This window comes from Oncorhynchus keta, chromosome 12, assembly GCF_023373465.1.
Source record: "Oncorhynchus keta strain PuntledgeMale-10-30-2019 chromosome 12, Oket_V2, whole genome shotgun sequence".
Taxonomy (NCBI): Eukaryota; Metazoa; Chordata; class Actinopteri; order Salmoniformes; family Salmonidae; genus Oncorhynchus; species Oncorhynchus keta.
In genome coordinates, this window is record NC_068432.1 from 47823652 (window position 1) to 47849740 (window position 26089).

Sequence of the window (26089 nt, forward strand, 5' to 3'; positions counted from 1 at the left end):
GATCTATTGGACTTTACATGCATTCAAAAGGTAATGGAATAGACTGACGAGTACAATACTGGTGGGCTGTATTTCAGATTTTGACCCAAAGTGGGTCCATGGCCCTCTCACTGGCAGTATGTGGGCAGGTGTACCATGGATTTATTGGACTAGTTTCCTTTCCTGAGGTTAAACGTGAATATATTCACAGTTAAGACTAATCAATAACATTTGTTTTTTTTAATATACACATTTTAAACCTACAACAAAATTTGTTCCAGTACAGAGACAAACAGGTGTCAGTAAATCTTCACATAAACAGTTTTTCCCTCTAGGTTTACTACACATGATTACAATCAACTCATTTGTGTGCTTCAAAAGTTACATGTAGTCATTTTGAACATTATACAACAGGTGAGTCTAATCCTGATTGGTTAAAACTGCATTCCAGCCAGTGTCTACATGTAGTCAATTTGAACATTATACAACAGGTGAGTCTAATCCTGAATGCTGATTGGGTAAAACTGCATTCCAGCCAGTGTCTACATGTCGTCAATTTGAACAACACAAAGCATGGTGTCATATCTAAATCTGGTTAAGACTCATCTCCAGTGGACTGACACCCCAACGCTAGCCTGGTCCCAGATCTGTTGGTGCTGTAAAACCCAACACCTATGATCGTGGTGATGCAAGACAAAACAGACCTGGGTCCAGGCTACCTCAAACGCCATCTTCGTGCATGTTGTACGTAGGGCTCTTGAGCGTTGATGTCTCGCATCATGTGGGAGAGATGAGGGTACTCTAGCGTCTTTCATTTGCACATGCATGAATGGTGATTGAAGTGCCTGTCTTTTTCTCAATTGCCTAAAATCTGTACTCCTCCTTTGATCTGTCTGAAAGAAGTGACCAGGTGAAAGCCAGGCCTAATGATGATCTTCCATGTAGTTGTGTAGAGCCTGGTTAAACACAGCCAAGAAGAAGTCTGCATCGTCCCTGGTGATACACATAGGGGGCTTGATCCTGAACGTCTGTGGGTCAGAGAGAGAGCGGGTGTGAGTGGGAAAGAGCTATTAACAGTATGTTCATAGATAACTAACCTCTGTGGGTTAGGAAGTATTTCCTAAAACAAGTGGCACCTCAAATCCTCAAGCTGTCAAAGTGATCTGTGCATTCTTTACCCAAACCGAATATGCAAATTAACTGAAAATAGCATACTACGACAAAAGCCGAAAACAGCAAAGCGCCCTTTTGTCCTCCCGCCCTACATTCCCAGGACTTATTAACTTTAACCTGAATGGACTGATCTGATACTTGGTTTGTTACATTGCTTTGGAGCCATGTAGGTTCACGACAGACCACAAAGCTAAGGCTTACTAGCAGGCAGATCCTGACTGACAGGACAGACGGGGAATTTGAGTGTACCTGTCCATATACTCCTCCTTTCCATTACCTGTCCATATACTCCTCCTTTCCATTACCTGTCCATATACTCTTCCATTCCATTACCTGTCCATATACTCTTCCATTCCATTACCTGTCCATATACTCCTCCCTTCCATTACCTGTCCATATACTCCTCCCTTCCATTACCTGTCCATATACTCCTCCCTTCCATTACCTGTCCATATACTCCATTACCTGTCCATATACTCCTCCCTTCCATTACCTGTCCATATACTCCTCCTTTCCATTACCTGTCCATATACTCCTCCATTCCATTACCTGTCCATATACTCCTCCCTTCCATTACCTGTCCATATACTCCTCCCTTCCATTACCTGTCCATATACTCCTCCCTTCCATTACCTGTCCATATACTCCATTACCTGTCCATATACTCCTCCATTCCATTACCTGTCCATATACTCCTCCTTTCCATTACCTGTCCATATACTCCTCCCTTCCATTACCTGTCCATATACTCCTCCCTTCCATTACCTGTCCATATACTCCTCCAGTCCATTACCTGTCCATATACTCCTCCTTTCCAATACCTGTCCATATACTCCTCCCTTCCATTACCTGTCCATACACTCCATTACCTGTCCATATACTCCTCCCTTCCAATACCTGTCCATATACTCCTCCTTTCCATTACCTGTCCATATACTCCTCCTTTCCATTACCTGTCCATATACTCCATTACCTGTCCATATACTCCATTACCTGTCCATATACTCCATTACCTGTCCATACACTCCCTTACCTGTCCATATACTCCCTTACCTGTCCATACACTCCTCCCTTCCAATACCTGTCCATATACTCCTCCTTTCCATTACCTGTCCATACACTCCCTTACCTGTCCATATACTCCCTTACCTGTCCATACACTCCTCCCTTCCAATACCTGTCCATATACTCCTCCTTTCCATTACCTGTCCATACACTCCCCCATTCCATTACCTGTCCATATACTCCATTACCTGTCCATATACTCCTCCATTCCATTACCTGTCCATATACTCCTCCTTTCCATTACCTGTCCATAACCTCCCCCATTCCATTACCTGTCCATATACTCCATTACCTGTCCATATACTCCATTACCTGTCCACATACTACTCCATTCCATTACCTGTCCATATACTCCATTACCTGTCCATATACTCCTCCCTTCCATTACCTGTCCATATACTCCTCCATTCCATTACCTGTCCATATACTCCTCCATTCCATTACCTGTCCATATACTCCTCCATTCCATTACCTGTCCATATACTCCTCCCTTCCATTACCTGTCCATACACTCCTCCCTTCCATACCTGTCCATATACTCCTGCTTTCCATTACCTGTCCATATACTCCATTACCTGTCCATACACTCCTCCCTTCCATTACCTGTCCATATACTCCTCATTTCCATTACCTGTCCATATACTCCATTACCTGTCCATACACTCCTCCCTTCCAATATCTGTCCATATACTCCTCCATTCCATTACCTGTCCATATACTCCTCCTTTCCATTACCTGTCCATACACTCCCCCATTCCATTACATGTCCATATACTCCCCTACCTGTCCATACACTCCTCCATTCCATTACCTGTCCATATACTCCCTTACCTGTCCATACACTCCTCCCTTCCCAATCAGAACACCCATGTCTTTGGTGTCTTCGAAAATCTCGCTCATGGCTGCTGGTGGGAGAGGTTTGCGGCTCGCCTGAGAGGGAGGGAGAGATAGAGGACAGAGCAAGAGACAGAGAGAGTGAGGGAGACTGGGTGGGTTGGAGGGTTAGGACAGTGGTTATGTTCAGGCCTGCTCTGTCGTTATGCAGAACTCTCTACTCGTGATTAATAAGTAACTTGATCTGAACTGAACCATGACCATGTGGGAGGGCACAGAAACTCGTTCAAGTCGCACGCTATATGAGTGATAGTTCTTGGTTAAACAGGATGTTGTATAGACATTGTATGTATGTATGTATATATATATATATATATATATATATATATATATAGTATAAAACAAGAGAATAATCAGTTAACCAATTATGCTAATAATTTCACAAATCTAATTACGACAAATTATTAATCCATCTGAGAATAAAGAGCATAATATTATGAAACAAAAAGCGATTAGGTCTCCCCAATTAGCCATTAACTCATGAATTAAAATATTAATTTGCAGTTTCATTAAAATGTTCATTTGCATTGCTCTTACTGTACAATGCACCTGATTTTTCACCATAGTGTGGACTATGACCTCTCACCTCATCTTTCACCATTGTGTGGACTATGACCTCTCACCTTATCTTTCACCATAGTGTGGACTATGACCTCTCACCTTATCTTTCACCATAGTGTGGACTATGGCCTCTCACCTTATCTTTCACCAAGTGTGGACTATGACCTCTCACCTTATCTTTCACCAAGTGTGGACTATGACCTCTCACCTTATCTTTCACCATCTCCACTCCAATCTGCAGTCCCTTCCCTCGGACATCCCCAATGATCTCATACTTGTCCCTCATCTTGGCCAGCTCTGTCAGCAGATAAGTCCCCACGTTGTGGCTGATCTGCTGCGTGCCGTCCTCCTCCATGGTCTGGTGGTGAAATACAATTATAGCAAGCGCAACTATTTCTATGGTGGAACATTAACACATGGAGTTAATGGTGCAAGAATAATGGTGGAACATTTAGCACCATTAACACATGGAGTAATGGTGCAAGAATAATGGTGGAACATTTAGCAACATTAACACATGGAGTAATGGTGCAAGAATAATGGTGGATTGCATCATGGAAGTGCAATTATAGTCATATTTCTATGGTGTGCAACATGAAGGAACATGGTGCATTAGCAATGCCATGATTTTTTTTTAAATTATGTGTACTTCTGTGACATGCACATTCTAAAGCTGAAATCTACTTTTATGGTACTCTAATATACTCTTAAAATATAGAAAACAATTTAGGGCACATTCTAATAATAAGCATATGGCATAAAGTAAATTGAAAAGCAGAAGAAAATTACTTATAAACAGTAGCTCAGATCATAGATGGTAGTTTAGTTCAGTGTTTCTCAATATACAGTCCTCCAGTACCACCAACCCTGGTTCTCCAGTACCCCCAACCCTGGTCCTCCAGTACCACCAACTCTGGTCCTCCAGCACCGCCAACCCTGGCCCTCCAGTACCCCCAACCCTGGCCCTCCAGTACCCCCAACCCTGGCCCTCCAGTACCCCCAACCCTGGCCCTCCAGTACCCCCAACCCTGGTCCTCCAGTACCCCCAACCCTGGTCCTCCAGTACCCCCAACCCTGGTCCTCCAGTACCCCCAACCCTGGTCCTCCAGTACCCCCAACCCTGGTCCTCCAGTACCCCCAACCCTGGTCCTCCAGTACCCCCAACACTGGTCCTCCAGTACCCCCAACCCTGGTCCTCCAGTACCACCAACTCTGGTCCTCCAGCACCGCCAACCCTGGCCCTCCAGTACCCCCAACCCTGGCCCTCCAGTACCCCCAACCCTGGCCCTCCAGTACCCCCAACCCTGGTCCTCCAGTACCCCCAACCCTGGTCCTCCAGTACCCCCAACCCTGGTCCTCCAGTACCCCCAACACTGGTCCTCCAGTACCCCCAACACTGGTCCTCCAGTACCCCCAACCCTGGTCCTCCAGTACCCCAACACTGGTCCTCCAGTACCCCCAACCCTGGCCCTCCAGTACCCCCAACACTGGTCCTCCAGTACCCCCAACACTGGTCCTCCAGCACCACCAACCCTGGCCCTCCAGCACTACCAACCCTGGTCCTCGAGTACCCCCAACCCTGTTCCTCCAGTACCCCCAACCCTGTTCCTCCAGTACCCCCAACCCTGTTCCTCCAGTACCCCCAACCCTGGTCCTCCAGTACCCCCAACCCTGTTCCCCCAGTACCCCCAACCCTGGTCCTCCAGTACCCCCAACCCTGGTCCTCCAGTACCACCAACAGTACACATTGTTATTGTAGCCTTGGACAAGCACCCCTGATTCAACTAATCATCAAGCCCTCGAGTTGAATCATTTGTGTTTTTGTCCAGGCCTACAATCCTAATGTGTGCTCTGGAGGACTGGATGTTGAGAAACCCTGGTTTAGTTGGGCTACTGGAGGACTGGATGTTGAGAAACCCTGGTTTAGTTGGGTGTGTTTCTGCTTACATCCAGAACAGATGAGGCGATGGCACATGCCACAGGATTACCACCGAACGTGTTGAAGTGAACTCCCTTGGCAAATGAAGCGGCCACCTCTGGAAAACAAGTCACAACAAGAGCTGAGTGGGACAGCTCACTTCACACCTCATCATTCTAGGGAAAAACTCCTTCCATGGAAAGATTCATAGGAGAGATAGAGTGTGTGTGTCAGTCAGAGGTGGACGGGCTCATTGTAATGGCTGAAATGGAATGGAGTCAAACGTGGTTTCCATATGTTTGATACCTATGTATTTTATACCTATTCTTTCCAGTTATTACCAATAGCCTGTCCTCCTATAGCTCCTCCCACCAGCCTCCTCTGATGTGTGTTCGTGTGTGTGGCCCAACTCGAGGGTCATCAGGGGGATGTTGAACCGATTACACCCTGGTCTGATGAACACGTGTGAACTGAACAGAGCTTATCTCTGCCTGATTGTGTGTACAGACCAGGGGTTGAAACCAAAACAATTTTCCAATCGTTTCATTCTGAACAGAACCATTCTTTTTTTTGGAACAAAGTTCTCAACTGGTTAGAACCAAATCAAGAACATGTTTATTGTTCCTTTCGGTGCCTTTTTAAACCTCTGAAATATATATATTTTAAAACATTTAGCTCGACATTAAATGACTTTACCAATCAGTGCGGATAAAGCAGCTTGCTGTGGAGTGGGCAAGTGATTTCATCTGTAAAGGAAAGTCATGAAGAGCAAATTGTATTTTGCCGCAACAGCACGGTTTAGTCATACTGAAAGACAAACACAGACACACACTATGCTACCAGTCACATGATAGGGCTAGAGATGCAACTGACATTTTGAGGGTGAGCAAGCTTTCCTTTAAGCGCAAGGCATCTTGTCATGACATACATTATCTGAATTAGTCCCACAGAATTATACCTAGGAGGAGTGGCTTCTATGGAGGAACTTTGAATGTCTTTGAACTTCTGAGTTGGTTTAACGTTGGATCAGAGTAAACGTAAGCCAGCTAGCTAACAAGCTGTGCAGAGCAACACTAAAATTCAAAACACCTCACCTTTTTGTGGTTAAGTCCAATGTGAAAATATACACTGAGTGCATAAAACAGTAAGGAAACTTTCCTAATATTGAGTTGCAACCCCTTTCGCCCCCAGAACGGCCTCAATTCATAGGGGCATGGATTCTACAAGGTGTCGAAAGGGTTCCCCAGGGATGCTGTTTTCCACAGTTGTGTCAAGTTGGCTGGATGTCATTTGGGTGGTGGACCATTCTCGATACACGCAGGAAACTGTTGAGCATGAAAAACCCAGCAGAGTTGCAGTTCTTGACACAAACCGGTGTGCCAGGCACCTACTACCATACCCCGCTCAAAGGCACGTTTATATTTTGTCTTGCCCATTCACCCTCTGAATGACACATACACACCATCCATGTCTCAAGGCTTAAAAATCCTTCTTTAGCCTGTCTCCTCCCCTTCATCTACAATGTTTTGAAGTGGATTTAACAAGTGACATCAATAAAGCATCATAGCTTTCACCTGGTCATTCTATGTCATGTAAAGAGCACGAGTCCTTAATGTTTTGTACACTCAGTCCTTAACTAGCATTGAAAAAGTAAATGCATTCTTCTCTAATTAAACATTGCTCTCTAATTTCTGAATTGCGCTTGTAACGTCATCTGTAGGTAACCTATGCTTCAGAGGGGAGGGGCAAGTAACCTATACACCCCTCACTGTCAAAGGATTTCCAGCTGGCAGACGATGGAATAACTTTATGAGTGAGGGCTTTGCATAGGCGCTTTGTTGCGATTTTTGTGGGACTGGAAAAAAATGTAGTTATTAACCAGTTCCCATGTTTTTAAAATAAGTTCCGGAACAGTATAGATCACTTTCGGTTTGGGTTCTGTTTCTTGAACGGGTTCCAACGTTTGATACAGACCACAGGCCACGGACTGAAACGTGGAGGAATCCAGAACAAGGGAAATCAATACCACATTACAATAGTGATTATTACTACAATGTGAAACCTGTTGAAAGCTGAGACTGATCCTCGAAGGGTTAGCTGGTTATGTTGCCTCACACCTCAACACAACACATTTATTTGTCCTGCCAGCTGAGGTGCAGTTAATTGCCGATTTATGAGGCTGTTAACTCTAATGAACTTGTCCTCTGCAGCAGAGGTAACTCTGGGTCTTCCTTTCCTGTGGCGGTCCTCATGAGAGCCAGTTTCATCATAGCACTTGATGGTTTTTGCGACTGCACAAAGTTCTTGAAATTTTCCGGATTGACTGACCTTCATGTCTCGAAGTAATGATGAACTGTCTTTGATTATTTGAGCTGTTCTTGCCATAATATGGACTTGGTCTAATACCAAATAGGGCTATCTTCTCTATACCAACCATACCTTGTCACAACATAGCTGATGGGCTCAAATGCATTAAGGAAAGAAATTCCACAAATTAACTTTTAACAAGGCACACCTGTTAATTGAAATATATTCCAGGTGAATACTTCATGAAGCTGGTTAAGAGAATGCCAAGAGTGTGCAAAGCTGTCATCAAGGCAAAGGGTGGCTACTTTGAAGAATCTCAAATTTAAAATATATTTTGATATATTTAACACTTTTTTTGGTTGCAACATGATTCTTCCATATGTGTTATTTCATAGTGTCGATGTCTTCACTATTATTCTACAATGTAGAAAATAGTAAAAATAAAGAAAAAACCTTGAATGACTCGGTGTCCAAATCTTTGACTGGTACTGTGCATCACGGCTCTCACTTTTGTCTTTACAGAACCTGTATCCCTGTCTATACAGAACCTGTATCACTGTCTATACAGAACCTGTATCACTGTCTTTACAGAACCTGTATCACTGTCTATACAGAACCTGTATCACTGTCTTTACAGAACCTGTATCACTGTCTTTACAGAACCTGTATCACTGTCTTTACAGAACCTGTATCACTGTCTTTACAGAACCTGTATCACTGTCTTTACAGAACCTGTATCACTGTCTTTACAGAACCTGTATCACTGTCTTTACAGAACCTGTATCACTGTCTATACAGAACCTGTATCACTGTCTATACAGAACTTGTATCACTGTCTTTACAGAACCTGTATCACTGTCTATACAGAACCTGTATCACTGTCTATACAGAACCTGTATCACTGTCTTTACAGAACCTGTATCACTGTCTATACAGAACCTGTATCACTGTCTTTACAGAACCTGCATCACTGTTGTCTTTACAGAACCTGTATCACTGTCTTTACAGAACCTGTATCACTGTCTATACATAACCTGTATCACTGTCTATACAGAACTTGTATCACTGTCTTTACAGAACCTGTATCACTGTCTATACAGAACCTGTATCACTGTCTATACAGAACCTGTATCACTGTCTTTACAGAACCTGTATCACTGTCTTTACAGAACCTGTATCACTGTCTTTACATAACCTGTATCACTGTCTTTACAGAACCTGTATCACTGTCTATACAGAACCTGTATCACTGTCTTTACAGAACCTGCATCACTGTTGTCTTTACAGAACCTGTATCACTGTCTTTACAGAACCTGTATCACTGTCTTTACAGAACCTGTATCACTGTCTTTACAGAACCTGTATCACTGTCTTTACAGAACCTGTATCACTGTCTTTACATAACCTGTATCACTGTCTTTACAGAACCTGTATCACTGTCTATACAGAACCTGTATCACTGTCTTTACAGAACCTGCATCACTGTTGTCTTTACAGAACCTGTATCACTGTCTTTACAGAACCTGTATCACTGTCTTTACAGAACCTGTATCACTGTCTATACAGAACCTGTATCACTGTCTTTACAGAACCTGTATCACTGTCTATACAGAACCTGTATCACTGTCTATACAGAACCTGTATCACTGTCTTTACAGAACCTGTATCACTGTCTTTACAGAACCTGTATCACTGTCTTTACATAACCTGTATCACTGTCTTTACAGAACCTGTATCACTGTCTATACAGAACCTGTATCACTGTCTTTACAGAACCTGCATCACTGTTGTCTTTACAGAACCTGTATCACTGTCTTTACAGAACCTGTATCACTGTCTTTACAGAACCTGTATCACTGTCTTTACAGAACCTGTATCACTGTCTTTACAGAACCTGTATCACTGTCTTTACATAACCTGTATCACTGTCTTTACATAACCTGTATCACTGTCTTTACAGAACCTGTATCACTGTCTATACAGAACCTGCATCACTGTTGTCTTTACAGAACCTGTATCACTGTCTTTACAGAACCTGTATCACTGTCTTTACAGAACCTGTATCACTGTCTATACAGAACCTGTATCACTGTCTATACAGAACCTGTATCACTGTCTTTACAGAACCTGTATCACTGTCTATACAGAACCTGTATCACTGTCTTTACAGAACCTGTATCACTGTCTATACAGAACCTGTATTAGGGTTCTCAGTTGGGCTGGGTGGGGTTGTGTCTGTGTTTGGGTGGGTGGGGGGTTGTGTCTGTGTTTGGGTGGGTGGGTGGGGTTGTGTCTGTGTTTGGGTGAGTGGGGTTGTGTCTGTGTTTGGGTGGGTGGGGTTGTGTCTGTGTTTGGGTTGGTGAGTGGGGTTGTGTCTGTGGGTGGGTGGGTGGGGTTGTGTCTGTGGGTGGGGGGTGGGGGTGTTGTGTCTGTGTTTGGGTGGGTGGGGTTGTGTCTGTGTTTGGGTTGGTGAGTGGGGTTGTGTCTGTGGGTGGGTGGGGTGGGTGGGTGGGGTTGTGTCTGTGGGTGGGGGGGGTGGGGGGTTGTGTCTGTGGGTGGGTGGGGGGTTGTGTCTGTGGGTGGGTGGGGGCTGGGGTTGTGTGTGTTTGGGTGGGGGTTGGGGTTGTGTCTGTGGGTGGGTGGGGGGTTGTGTCTGTCCTTACAGAACCTTTATCACTGTCTTTACAAAACCTGTATTAGGGTTCTCAGTTATAGAACCTATAAGGTTCCAGAGTTAGTTTCCACTGTATAGCATGATGCGATGACATTTCAATTAGGAGAAATCGAATTAGAATTTCTATTTACATCCTGAAGTGACTGAAGGATGATGGCAGTGAGCAAATACGTAATGTAAGTATCAACATCACCCTGGAGTTTCCTTTCCATTCCTAAACCGCCACAATCGCTCTCCATCAAGAGACGCTGCACTGCTGCTGACCCTGTGTGTGTGTGTGTGTGTGTGTGTGTGTGTGTGTGTGTGTGTGTGTGTGTGTGTGTGTGTGTGTGTGTGTGTGTGTGTGTGTGTGTGTGTGTGTGTGTGTGTGTGTGTGGGGAAGACAGAAGATGTTTATATTCTATTCAGCATGTGTCAGGCAGTCCTTGTTTTATTAAACAGTAGCTATGGACATCTGTGTGACAGAGGGTGAAGTGCTATATCTTCTTTCCCTCCACTGAGGTGGTAAATAAATAACGTGCTTCCTGTCTCACCAGGTGTCGTGACAACCGCTCCCATAGGAAATCCATTAGCGATACCCTTTGCCATGGTGACCATGTCTGGTATGACATCATGACCTTGGAACCCCCAGAAGTGACTTCCTGTGCGGCCAAACCCTGTCTGGACCTGATGCAGCGAAGACCAGGCACAAGCAGGAAACATGGTTGACATACAGATCAATGTGGACGTAACCCTTTTGACATGTAACATGATGACCTGCTTATTAATGATTTCTGAAGCATCTATATAGTTGTTGTTTGTTATATGTCATTAATGATATATAAACAAATAGGAATATTGAAAATATACATAGAAGGATGGGATATATAAAAAGTATCCAACCTCATCTGCAATGCAGACCCCACCTCTCTCCCTCACAAGTTTGTAGGTGTCCTTGAGGAAGTTCTTGGGGTATTGGACAGCTCCTCCAACTCCCTGTAGAAATACACAAAGCAATATAAGATAACAATTATATGAAACCACAACTATCCTGTGACAATTGTTTATTTTCAGCAGTAAACACTCAAAGACATGACAAATCTGTAATGCAACATCTCCACAACGAGTCATGTTTATATTGGACCTAGAAGATAAATAATTAAATGTAAATTGAATTGCCTGTACCTGTTAGATTATATGGAGCTAGAAATAACCATTTATTTAACCTTTATTTAACTAGGCAAGTCTTTTAACTATTTACAATGACTGCCTACCCAGGCCAAACCCAAACCCAGATGATGCTGGGACAATTGTGCGCCGCCCTATGGTAATCCCAATCATGGCCGGTTGTGAAACAGCCTGGAATTGAACCAGGGTCTGTAGTGACGCCTCTAGCACTGAGATGCAGTGCCTTAGACTTCTGCACCACTCGGGTGCAACAATGCTAAAGCATGACCACTAGAACCAGTAGTCTGTAGCCTATGTAGTTATAAATATATTTAAGCCCCCCCTATGAAGATAATTAGCCTTTGTTAGCTGAGCTGGAAAGATAGCCAATTAACAGTTGGCTTCTTCAGCTTGTGATTTGTTCCCCATAGCAATCTGCTACATTGTTCTTACTGTATGTGTTTTTAGTCACAGCTTCTTGTCTAGAGCCATATCATTTGCCTTATCTCTACTTCTTGTAGCTATGGAGATGTTGGAATGATAACTGAACAATAAAAAGCTGTACCATAATAGGTTCAGCGAAGAACGCAGCGATACGACTGGGAACGCTGGTGGCAAAGACCTCGTTCAGCTGCCCAATGTATTTGTCATTCGCGGTACATGATCCTGTAATTGAAGAACGAAAGTAAATTAGGAGGAAAATTCCAACACAAAATTCTCTTTTTGGTATTTGTTTCGTTACTCCACTGTCGATATAGTCCCAAAAATGTTTTGCATGTCAGCAATCAAGGGTAACAATGTGTTTCAACACCAACAACCAAAAGAGCATCAATGCTGTTACACATTATCAGCCTTACTTAAAACTTCCTCTTTTAAGGTAGTGTAAACACGGGATCATGCAACTTGTTTGACAGATTCCCAGGTGCATCAGTGTGACTAGCTGACAGACAGGGAGTTATAAAGTGAACAGGTTGAAGAGTTCTCTAGGAAACGGTAAATGTTTGATTTAAAAAAAATAGGACTTTTGAACTGGACTGTAAAAAAGTATTCTTGGCTTTAGATCGATTTTCAGGGTTGCTACGTAACCTTCACCCTTATTCAACTGAGCGGATTAACATAGTACTGGACTTTTACAACCAGATACAGGTTTTGATTGAATATGACTAAAATTCCCTCTCTGTCTATAGTCTGCGACATACTTTAGCACAGACAAAACAGGATTTAGCACAAAACAGCATTAGCAGTTGATGTTGGAAAATACATCAAGACTTTCTATAGATAAAATATCACCGTAGCGTTATGTATTATAATGCACAAAATAGGCAGTGTAATAATAGGCCTGGTCACATGACATAATAAAGCCCTGGCTACAGATGTAGAATGTTAGCCTAATTTGATCACTGTTTTGTTGCTGAGAAATTTTCCTGCACAGCACAAACTGCTAACTTGTGTACTTAAGGTTTAAAAAGGCTTCTAAAAAGTTTAGAATTTCCACTTAAAAAAAAGTAATGTCACACTTGATTTACCCACAAAAAAAAGTCATGTCACACTTGATTTGCCCACAAAAAAATGTATCAACCTCAACAATTAAAAAAAAATCCAAATAGTCATTCATAATAATAATAATTATTATTCTGCTGTAGCAAACTGGCTCAAATTATCCTCCTAGATCAGTATGACCTATGGGGGGTTGTGTCTGTTTGGGGGGGGGTTGTGTCTGTGTGGGGGGTTGTGTCTGTGTTTGGGTGGGGGGTTGTGTCTGTGTTTGTGCACGTGTGTGTAATTTGGAGACTCATAAGACCTCCCTGGTGGTTCATAGATGACTATACCCGGTGTGTGTGTGTATGTGTTTTACTGTACCTTGAGGACAGCTACAGTCCCTAATGGTCTGGATTGGGGAGTCTCTACAGTTGCTTCCTCCCCATGGGCCAGCAAATACATCAGGACACATGGTCTGGGAGGAGAAGAGACAAATTGAGGTTAAACCTGTCTCATACTCACTGCGGCATAGCTTCAAATAGCTTCATAGGTTTCAAAACCTAGATTGCTGTAATAGATCGGCCATTGTAGTTTAGAATGTAAGAATGTAAGATATAAAGTGTCATGGGTAGAAAATGACTATTCTGTCATTCATCAAACTCAGGTTCTGGGACCCTAAAGCTTCATTAATACATAGTAACAGACAGGGCTGGCCCTGGCCGTTCTGCTGCCCTAGGCGAGACCACACAATTGCAACCCCTAGAATAGCTCTATAACCTGTTAGTTCACGCCTTGCGACCGTGATATATAGGCCTGAGGCTGAGAAAATAAGAAGACACAGTGGCAGAATAAATTCAACCACACCTTTGTTTCATCACAAAACCGGAGAGCATCTTCTGTGCTGTGAAGTCCACAAAGCATATTGCATGTAACAAACTGTTACATGACTCACAGCAGCGGTTCCCAAACTTTTTTAGTTCCTGTACCACCAACTGAATTTAGCTCTGTCCTTAGTACCCCTGAAGTACCCCCTCATGTGCATTTTACCAGTAATCCTATGGTCTCATGAGTCTTCTGAAGTACCCCCTGTGGATAGACCGAGTGCCCTCAGGACTCCTAGTACCCCTGGTTGGGAACCACTGACCCAAAGCATGGTCAAGCAAGTTAATATTTCCAACATTTTCGAACCACTAAACAGCGATTGATTTAGAACCACAGAGAGTTACAGAGAGTCGGAGTAACTCCAGTGTTCCAGTACCACTTAAACTTCAACATGTCAACATCATGAAATCACCTATACTTACCGTAATTGCTGGACTATTAAGCGCACCTGAATATAAACCGCACCCACTGAATTATAAAAAAATATGTATTTTGTACATAAATAAGCCGCACATGTCTATAAGCCGCAGGTGCCTACCGGTACATTGAAACAAATTAACTTTACACAGCCTTTAAACGAAACACGGCTTGTAACAAAAATTAAAACAGTAGCCTACCAAGAAAGTCATTGGTCACTATCTTCCTCCTCCTGTGCACTGAAACCACTGAAGTCATCTCCTTCGGTGTCGGAGTTAAATAGCCTCAGAATTCCTTCATCCGATGTTGGATCACTGCCCTCTTCAACACGTAGCAGTCCAGCCTTTCCAAACCCGTTGATGATAGTGGATTTTTTGACAATGCTGCACGCTGTCAGCAGCTCTATTTCCTTTTCCAACAGCCAGATCGATCGCCTTCAACTTGAAAGCTGCATCATATGCATTTCTTTGTGTCTTTGCCATGATGAGGGTGACAAAATGACTACCGTAATCGGAATGATGGGAAGTTTGAGCGCGCTCGATTTACGTCACATTATGTTATTGATTTGATTTGATTTGCTCAGTTTTTTGGCGGCATGAATCTTGTGAAAGCGGGAAAAATCCATAAATTAGCCGCGTCATTGTATAAACCGCGAGGTTCAACGCGTGGGAAAAAAGTAGCGGCTTATAGTCCGGAAATTACGGTAGTCTAATAGTGACAACTAAAAGATAGCAATAATAATTTTGTCCAATCAACATAATCTAAATATGATGTGGTTGTCTGTTTCTGATTTAAAAGTGGGTGTTCTTGCAAGTAGAAAAAAAAACATGTTGACTCACCTTACTTGTAGAGAAATCCCAATGCCATCCTCCTCTCTTTCATTTTGAGGAAACAGTCCATCACTCAAAACGGTCGTACAGTACACACTTTTATTTTTAGTTGTCTTAGGCTACCTGACTAAAATTCTTGCTCACTAGCCTAACTTCCTTTCACGGGCAACGTTAGCTAGTTAACATTAGCCTTCTATATCTGGCTACATATTGAACTTCCATCCACTCAGGTCAGGGGCACAATGTACGAATTCATGGCTGGTTCAGAATTGTCGTTATATTCATTGGCCAGTACGTAGATTTAAATAAAAACAAAAAACAAATCCCTATCTCCATCCATGGCTATTTTAGGAAAGGGACAATTCTAGCTAGCTAGTTAGCCAGCTAGCCACTGGAGGACAACACAATTCAAGTTGTTTCTGTCAATGATGTATGCTCTCGATACGATTTGATCGGAATGACACCAAATCCACACTGGATTACCTTGACCCTTTTTTTTTGTGCGGCAGGAATATTTGCATTTTAATGCTACGTGCGACAACTTCATATTACTTTGGACCAGACAGCAGGAGATAGATGGAATACACGTACAGAGACAGAGGGGTGTTGTTTCACTTGCTCTAATGCTTTCTCCAGTGAGATACATTCAGCCTCTTGCGAATTGAAGGGAAATTATGAATGAAACACAGAGAGAAGAAAGATAATATATCTATTTTATGTTTTTGAAAAATGTTTTGTTTCTCTTGGCATCCATGAATACACACCACCGTGTTGAAGTTAGGTTCTGAATGAAAGGTGAAAATACATATTTTCCATGTGTTGAAATCAGGTTTATTTTAGGTTCTGAATGAAAGTTGAAAAGATGACATCTATAGATGTCTATGTTTGGGCCAAATCAAAGCTGGTCCAGACCGGACAAAATCTGAACCAAACATAAACGTCTATGATTGTTTCAGATTTGGTCCGGACCAAAAACCAACGTCCAGGGACGTGGAATATAAAAGTCCAACACCCCATACTTACTGGGGTGTAGCCTACCATTGTTGGCCCACAACAGAATTTCATGAATGCCCATCCATGTGGTAGGCACACCATTTGTACAACAGGCTGTTGCATTGGCTTGATTAGTCCTGATTCCTGTGACTAATCAATTTGGCTATTTAAGCTCTGAATATCAGCTACCCGACTTTATCAGGAACTTTCCTGCACCTATTGGCAATATGTTTGCACAGCGGGAAATGCAGAATAAGTATTTTATTTTTTCGCTATGATCAGCTCGTAAAATATTGACAGATACAAACTTGAAACCACTGATCATGACAATTTAGCCCATGGGATGAAACTCTTGGACGGCAGTTTGGAGTAGCCTGATTTCCCATTCCATATTGTCCATTTCACTTTGACCTGACTTGTTTTTAGGGTATATTGTTGGTTTAACATGTCAGATAATTTTTTGTTGTTGATTGGGCGGCATTTAGGTTAGGCTTTTTCATTGGAGAAACCTGCATGATGTAAAAAGTGTCCGTCTCATTACATTGTCATCCATTTTTAACTCCAGTCTGTAGGCTACAGAAAAGGCCACATTCTCTTTCTAACATATCCTGTATCTGCTACATGATTTATGCCAGAGTTTTTTTTGGACAGAACGTTGGTGGAGCACCCTAGAGAGGCATGCTGGGAAGGGACAAGATAAATATTTTGCATCCTTGCCTTTGACAAAGTGGGCACTGCTTATCACAGGGCGGTGTCAGCGCTCACCTAAAAAGCCCACATGCCACCGGTTGAGAGAAACAGTCATTGTTTTGGAGCATAATTATGTGAGTTTTTATGTGTTGGAGGTGTGTCTTGGTCAGTTTTAGCTCAGAAAAAGCTGCCCTCATAGGCGGCTGCCTAATAAGCGGGCCGGCCCTGGTGACAGACAGTAGTGATCGCCATCTCATACTTACATTGTGGCAGCCTAACCCAGAGGCAACAGGATACTTATAGGCTGCATTGGAGGTGAGACCCATAGTATGTGGACTGCCACCATGGTAGGACCCCCTGCAACAGACAGGCGACCAGAGTTAATTCACAGTTTAGTTTATGATCAGACTGTTCTCCCTGTTTTGAGTGAGGAAGCAGGTGAAACTTTTCCTGTGAGGTAACACGAGAGTAAAAGGTACTACCACCACACACTGTTATCCTTACGTCTGTTAACACACTGCATAAGAACAGAGACAAAACAACCACTTATTATCACAGTTGAACATTCATTCAGTAAACCAATAAAAACCAAACCGTAGCCAGGGTTACCTCAGTGTGATGACGTCAAAGTTTCCTGTGTGTAGCCTCGCCATGAGCATAGCCAGGTCGTTGGCCTCAGAGCCACTGTTTGTCAGGTAGATAACCTAGCAGGAAACACAGGTACAAGACAGGATATTCATGTTTGCAATTATGGCGCTTTGTCTCAATATAAATCCATACAATAGATGCCCGTGGGTTTGGTAATTTGGTTATCCGGGAACATGTGGAACTGCGGAACCGGACCAATATTGCAGATAAAGTTCTGCGTGTGCGGTGGTGAAACGTCACAGTAATCATACGTAGAAATAAACCAAACAAACAAAGCGAACATATGGTACTGTGCCTTCAGCGGGTCTGGCAGGGTGGCAGCTAGCTTCTCGGTGTACTCATGCAGAGGGGAATACACGTAGATGTTAGTCGTGTGCCACAGCTTTCTCAGCTGCTTCTCTGCCGCCGCCGTCACCTTTCTACAGAGACACAGCGTCAGAAACAACTTAGAAATGTTCAGAGGATCCTTGGAACTTCAATTAAATACAGTAGCCTGGTCCCAGATGTTTTTGTGCTCTTTCCAACTACATCGTCAAGCCATATACTGTAGACGGCTACTCAGGCTAGGTGGATAGTGATGGGTATATTATGTTTTTTTACGGGTGGCAGTGCCCCACGCTGACAGTGGCAACGCCAGCGAACAGGTCCAGGTAGCGCCTCCCGTCCACGTCCCACAGCCACTGCATGTGTCCCTGGTGAATGTACACTGGCTTCTTGTAGTAGGTCACTTTCATGGTCATTGGGTTGCAGTTCTGCCTCCGAATCTCCATCATACGCTCTTTGGACATGTCCTAGAATAAAGATCCCATGTTCAATATGTATGTCCTGGGTAGATTATATTATAAAAAGGCAAGAAATTATACACACTATACTAAGATGACAAGACTGTTATTGAAACTTCGCCAACAAGGTTGGGGGTCAATTCAGGAAGTAAAGTGAAATTCAAAATTTCCACATTATAATTATAATTTTCTGCTCAGGAATTTTGAATTTTAGTTTACTTCCTGAATTGACTGTATTAAAATGGAATTGACTCAAACCCAGCACTGTTCTAAGTTTGACAACTTTGTTAATGTAAACTCTGCCTTCTTACTGTAATTCGTGTTCCTCTGGATTAAAGTTACATTCTGACTGTAACTTGGGCTCCCGAGTGGCACAGCGGTCTAAGGTACTGCATCTCAGTGCTTGAGGCGTCACTACAGACACCCTGGTTCGATTCCAGTCTGTATCACAACCAGTCGTGATTAACTGACTTGCCTAGTTAAATAAAGGTTACTTTTCTTTCAAAATTTGTATTCCTCTGGCTTAAAGCTACATTCTTACTGTACCTTGTATTCCTCTGGATTAAAGCTACATTCTTACTGTACCTTGTATTCCTCTGGATTAAAGCTACATTCTTATTGTACCTTGTATTCCTCTGGATTAAAGCTACATTCTTACTGTACCTTGTATTCCTCTGGATTAAAGCTACATTCTTACTGTACCTTGTATTCCTCTGGATTAAAGCTACATTCTTATTGTACCTTGTATTCCTCTGGATTAAAGCTACATTCTTACTGTACCTTGTACTCCTCTGGATTAAAGCTACATTCTTACTGTACCTTGTATTCCTCTGGATTAAAGCTACATTCTTACTGTACCTTGTATTCCTCTGGATTAAAGCTACATTCTTACTGTACCTTGTATTCCTCTGGATTAAAGCTACATTCTTACTGTACCTTGTATTCTTCTGGATTAAAGCTACATTCTTACTATACCTTGTATTCTTCTGGATTAAAGCTACATTCTTACTGTACCTTGTATTCCTCTGGATTAAAGCTACATTCTTACTGTACCTTGTATTCCTCTGGATTAAAGCTACATTCTTACTGTACCTTGTACTCCTCTGGATTAAAGCTACATTCTTACTATACCTTGTATTCTTCTGGATTAAAGCTACATTCGTAGTGTACCTTGTATTCCTCTGGCTTAAAGCTACATTCTTACTGTACCTTGTATTCCTCTGGATTAAAGCTACATTCTTACTGTACCTTGTATTCCTGTGGATTAAAGCTACATTCTTACTGTACCTTGTATTCCTGTGGATTAAAGCTACATTCTTACTGTACCTTGTATTCTTCTGGATTAAAGCTACATTCTTACTATACCTTGTATTCTTCTGGATTAAAGCTACATTCTTACTGTACCTTGTATTCCTCTGGATTAAAGCTACATTCTTACTGTACCTTGTATTCCTCTGGATTAAAGCTACATTCTTACTGTACCTTGTACTCCTCTGGATTAAAGCTACATTCTTACTATACCTTGTATTCTTCTGGATTAAAGCTACATTCGTAGTGTACCTTGTATTCCTCTGGATTAAAGCTACATTCTTATTGTACCTTGTATTCTTCTGGATTAAAGCTACATTCTTACTATACCTTGTATTCCTCTGGATTAAAGCTACATTCTTACTGTACCTTGTATTCTTCTGGATTAAAGCTACATTCTTATTGTACCTTGTATTCTTCTGGATTAAAGCTACATTCTTACTATACCTTGTATTCTTCTGGATTAAAGCTACATTCTTACTATACCTTGTATTCCTCTGGATTAAAGCTACATTCTTACTGTACCTTGCATTCTTCTGGATTAAAGCTACATTCTTACTGTACCTTGTATTCTTCTGGATTAAAGCTACATGGGGGCATCTCAGGGAGGTCAGGGGGTGGGTGTTTCACTGCAGACTTTTTAAATAATGCACCTGGAAGAGGAAAGGATTGGAAAGAAAATTAAGGGCCCCATTCCATCCGTAAAGCTGAAGAGGTGCGCTGCAGCGCAATAGAAATTTAAAGGCAATGTTCCCACGTTACTGGAAAGTGCCTTCATGTTAAACGCTGCATATGTCGGCTCAATCGGAAATTCCCTTTAAATTTCAATCACGCTATAGCACTGAATTTCAGCGATACGGATTGAATCCAGCTCTATGTCTGCATCCAAAATTTCACCCTATTCCTCATACACTAGTTTCAACCAGAGCCCTGTGAACTCTGGTCAAAAGTATTTCTCCACAAAGGGTATAGGGTGGAATTTCAGACGTAGCCTTGGTCAAAAATAGATGTGTTGACAGTTGCAATGCAGTGAGACGTGCGAGAGAGATTTCATGAGCATGTTACTATTTATTAACACCAAAGACCTGTGGTGAAACCGAGTTCCCTCCAGACCTGTTACTGTAAACCAGCCAGGTAGTTCCCTCCAGACCTGTTATTGTAAACCAGCCAGGTAGTTTCCTCCAGACCTGTTACTGTAAACCAGCCAGGTAGTTCCCTCCAGACCTGTTACTGTAAACCAGCCAGGTAGTTTCCTCCAGACCTGTTACTGTAAACCAGCCGGGTAGTTACCTCCCAGACCTGTTACTGTAAACCAGCCGGGTAGTTACCTCCAGACCTGTTACTGTAAACCAGCCAGGTAGTTCCCTCCAGACCTGTTACTGTAAACCAGCCGGGTAGTTACCTACAAACTTGTTACTGTAAACCAGCCAGGTAGTTCCCTCCAGACCTGTTACTGTAAACCAGCCAGGTAGTTTCCTCCAGACCTGTTACTGTAAACCAGCCGGGTAGTTACCTCCAGACCTGTTACTGTAAACCAGCCGGGTAGTTACCTCCAGACCTGTTACTGTAAACCAGCCAGGTAGTTCCCTCCAGACCTGTTACTGTAAACCAGCCGGGTAGTTACCTACAAACTTGTTACTGTAAACCAGCCTGGTAGTTACCTCCAGACCTGTTACTGTACTTTACACCAGCCAGGTAGTTACCTCCAGACCTGTTACTGTATTGTAAACCAGCCAGGTAGTTACCTCCAGACTTGTTACTGTAAACCAGCCAGGTAGTTACCTCCAGACCTGTTACTGTAAACCAGCCAGGTAGTTACCTCCAGGCCTGTTACTGTACTTTACACCAGCCAGGTAGCCACAGGAAAAGTACTTATATTGTGTCCGAAATGGAACCCAATTACCTATATAGCGCATTACATTTAAACAGGGCCCATAGGGCTCCGGTCAAAAGCAGTGCACTATATAGTGAACAGGTTGCAATTTCAGGCTTAGACTTAGTATTTAGAGGCTGTAAGCCGAGGCATAACTGGTTCCTGACCCTTTGGCCCTTGGTCAAGGTACTGTACTGTGACAGGTACAGTTAAAATGTACTTATGCCTTCTTACATGTACTTAGGCTTTCCTACACTTTAATTAAGTTAGCTGAGACAGGCTTTCTTAACACCCTGGCCCTAGGTCAAAAAGGCAAGGTCTGCAAGTTGAGCAGTCTAGTTGTCCTATTCAAAATAGGGGTTATACTTGCCAGCAGCATGCCACACTGCATACCAAGCAGGGTTGGTCCTGGTCAGTTCCTGGATGGGAGACCAGATGCTGCTGGAAGTGGTGTTGGAGGGACACTCTTTCCTCTGGTCTAAAAAAAAAATATCCCAATGCCCCAGGGCAGTGATTGGGGACACTGCCCTGTGTAGGGTGCTGTCTTTTGGATGGGATGTTAAACGGGTGTCCTGACTCTCTGAGGTCATTAAAGATCCCATTGCACTTATCGTAAGAGTAGGGGTGTTAACCCCGGTGTCCTGGCTAAATTCCCAATCTGGCCCTCAAACCATCACGGTCACCTAATAATCCCCAGTTTACAATTGGCTCATTCATCCCCCTCGTCTCCCCTGTAACTATTCCCCAGGTCGTTGCTGCAAATGAGAATGTGTTCTCAATCAACTTACCTGGTAAAATAACGGATAAATAAATAAAAATAAACACTTTGATATGTGCATTATATAATGTAATATATAGGTCAACTCAGGATACAACGATTTACAACTATGGATGAGAGAACAGATACTTTTTTTGTGTTTTTTTTGTTTGTATTTATTAAGGATTCCCATTAGTTCCTGCTACTCTTCCTGGGGTTTATTATATCTCCCCATTAGTTCCTGCCAAGGCAGCAGCTACTCTTCCTGGGGTTTATTATATCTCCCCATTAGTTCCTGCCAAGGCAGCAGCTACTCTTCCTGGGGTTTATTATATCTCCCCATTAGTTCCTGCCAAGGCAGCAGCTACTCTTCCTGGGGTTTATTATATCTCCCCATTAGTTCCTGCCAAGGCAGCAGCTACTCTTCCTGGGGTTTATTATATCTCCCCATTAGTTCTTACCAAGGCAGCAGCTACTCTTCCTGGGGTTTATTATATCTCCCCATTAGTTCTTACCAAGGCTGCAGCTACTCTTCCTGGGGTTTATTATAGCTCCCCATTAGTTCTTACCAAGGCTGCAGCTACTCTTCCTGGGGTTTATTATGGATCCCCCCCTGCCTAGGCAGCAGCTACTCTTCCTGGGGTTTATAATGGATCCCCATTAGTTCCTGCCAAGGCTGCAGCTACTCTTAATATATAATAATAATATATGCCATTTAGCAGACGCTTTTATCCAAATGTGTGCATACATTCTACGTATGGGTGGTCCCGGGAATCGAACCCACTACCCTGGCGTTACAAGCGCCATGCTCTACCAACTGTGGGGTCCAAACAAGTTAAGGCAAAAACAAGAATAAAAATGGTACATATAACATTATTTCACCACTACATATCTAAAATACAACATGTGTAATATCACCATACATACGTGTGTGTAGAGTGCCTCTGCTGGCATGTGTGCGTATGCATGCGTGTGCTCTCTTGTGTGTGTCTCTTCACAGTCCGCATCGTTCCATAAGGTGTAGTTTAATCTGTGTTTTAAATCTGACTTTACTGATTTCCAGAGTCCGTTCTGGACTTGGGTACTATGAAGAGACCCCTGGTGGCATCAACCAATCGAATGTATTTATATAGCCCTTCTTACATCAGCTGATGTCACAAAGTTCTGTACAGAAACCCAGCCTAAAACCCCAAACAGCAAGCAATGCATGTGTAGAAGCACGGTGGCTAGGAAAAACTCCCTAGAAAGGCCAGAACCTAGGAAGAAACCTAGAGAGGAACCAGGCTATGAGGGGTGGCCAGTCCTCTTCTGGCTGTGCATAGTGGAGATTATAATAGAACATGGCCTAGATGTTCAAATGTTTATATATGACCAGCAATGTTATTTGAATTCCTCAAAAAGGAGAAGTATAACCTCCCAGGGTTTATCAATGAATAATAAAATGTACTTAAGGTCACCAAGGAAACGGATGACCTTATCATATCGCATGAAGCCAGGTTGCTTGTTAGGGCATCTCAAAAAACTGATACTGTATCTGGTAGAACAGACGTAGGTTACTTTGGGAAGGTAGGTGAGATGAAAGGACAAACTTTTAAAATCATCATGCACAAAATGATACAAATCGGTTATAATAATAAAACAACAATATGATCATATCAAATATGCAATAAACAAATGGTACACCTAATTAATGTGCTCAAATATTTACAATGACTCGGCTTGTATCCAAAAAGCATGCTCATTGCTCAGTCCTCTATAATAGACTGAACAAATGTATAGGTTGTTAATTATCAATAGGGCTTTTAGGTGAATAAATAGATCAGTGAACTGAACTTCAACCACAAAATTATCTCTACAAACAATTTGCACACACTGAAAATAAAGAATAAAGCCCCATGTCTTTTTTTCCTGTATGCACTGTTTGTGTGAAAAACAATCCAAGTAATATAATATTACACTGTCAAAGGTCAAGTTTTACCTAGGCCTAATATAAAGATTACAGAAGGTTATTAATGGAATCGTTGCGCTCAACAAGAGCTACTCTACTGCAAGTTGAATTGTTGCGCTCATCAAGCGCTATTCTACTGCAAATTTAATCGTTGCGCTCAACAAGCGCTACTCTACTGCAAGTTGAATCGTTGCGCTCAACAAGCGCTACTCTACTGCAAGTTGAATTGTTGCGCTCATCAAGCGCTACTCTACTGCAAATTGAATCGTTGCTCTCAACAAGCGCTACTCTACTGCAAGTTGAATTGTTGCGCTCATCAAGCGCTACTCTACTGCAAGTTGAATTGTTGTGCTCATCAAGCGCTACTCTACTGCAAATTGAATCGTTGCGCTCAACAAGCGCTACTTTACTGCAAGTTGAATCGTTGCGCTCAACAAGCGCTACTCTACTGCAAGTTGAATCGTTGCGCTCATCAAGCGCTATTCTACTCTACTGCAATATGAAGTGCAAAGTTCTAATGACCACAACTATATTTTGCCGACTAAAAGGTCCACAAAAGCAATCCAACTGGACCGCAAAACCAAAAAACGCGAACAGACATTTCGATACATGTCATCCAAACAAGAATTTGAGTCTTTTGTGGTCGGTCTCTGTTTACAAGTCGACATCACCAAGGTAACTTACCACTAGGCCGATGGAATTTGGCCAAGCCAGTAAAGGCATTGTAGGAGTATTTTACCCGATCCAAACATGGGCCATTGAATCGGGAGAAAACCTTATGCATGATGTCTACAGCAGGTAAGATGCCGTCCTGTTGGTCGTTCTCGGAAACTGTTACAGTAATGAAATCGACAAATGCAGAAATTACAGGTTTTTTCCTGAAAAGCTGCTGAAAAGGGTGGAGAGCATATTCAGCCAATGAGGGTCCGAGCCCCGACTCTTAAGTAGTAATCATGTCTTGGTGGTGCAATCTGTGACAAGCTGGTACTATTATGGGATCAATATCACGCCAAATGTTTTGTGAACACGCAGCATGCATTTTGTATTCGGTGTTTTATGATCTGTACAAATAAGTACCAATCCACAAATATAAATCACTTTCCAGAATGCAAATCACTTGTGTAACACAAATGTAAATCACCAATCCACAAATGTAAATCACTTTCCACAAACAATCACCTTTTGATTTGTAAGTCAATATATTGCATTAGAGTTACAGTTCATATAAGGTAATCAGTCAATTTAAATAAATCCATTAGGCTCTAATCTATAGATTTCACATGACTGGGAATACTAATATGCATCTGTTGGTCAAAGATACAGTACCTTCAAAAAAATGGGCCTCCTCACAGTATTTCTGGGCATTCAAATTGTCATTGATTAAAAGCAATTGTGTTCATTGTGTGTAGTTTATACCTGCCCATACCATAACCCCACAGCCACCATAGGGCACTCTGTTTACAACGTTGACATCAGCAAACCTCGCTCTAAACGCCGTTGGTGGCGGTTTATGGAAGAGAAAATGACATTAAAATTCTCAGGCAACAGCTCTGGTGGACATTCCTGCTGTCAGCATGCCAATTGCACACTCCCTCAAAACTTGACATCTGTGGCATTGTGTTGTGTGACAAAACTGCACAGTTTAGAGGGGCCTTTTATTGTCTCTAGCACAAGGTGCACCTGTGTAGTGATCATGCTGTTTAATTAGCTTCTTGATAAGCCACACCTGTCAGGTGGATGGATTATCTTGGCAAAGGAGAAATTC

The 26089-nt window shown here is 42.5% G+C and overlaps 1 protein-coding gene across 3 annotated transcripts; it reads right to left on the reverse strand.

The window, feature by feature from the left end:
• Positions 1-71: 71 nt before the first annotated feature.
• Positions 72-25244, reverse strand: agxt2 (alanine--glyoxylate aminotransferase 2). Of its 3 annotated transcripts, XM_035783078.2 has the most exons (14): positions 25009-25244; positions 20311-20399; positions 18257-18447; positions 17952-18075; positions 17618-17712; positions 17272-17365; positions 13578-13671; positions 12283-12383; positions 11454-11546; positions 11105-11237; positions 5620-5708; positions 3881-4030; positions 3049-3147; positions 72-1007 (listed from the first exon to the last, which is right to left on the reverse strand). In XM_035783078.2, the coding sequence occupies exons 1-14, from the start codon at positions 25106-25108 to the stop codon at positions 903-905; spliced, it is 1557 nt and encodes a 518-aa protein (XP_035638971.1). In that variant the 5' UTR covers positions 25109-25244; the 3' UTR covers positions 72-902. The 3 variants fall into 3 exon arrangements, with proteins under 3 accessions (XP_035638971.1, XP_052314486.1, XP_052314487.1); XM_052458526.1 differs by lacking the exons at positions 20311-20399; positions 25009-25244 and adding an exon at positions 19804-19846; XM_052458527.1 differs by lacking the exons at positions 20311-20399; positions 25009-25244 and adding an exon at positions 19414-19456.
• Positions 25245-26089: the final 845 nt, after the last annotated feature.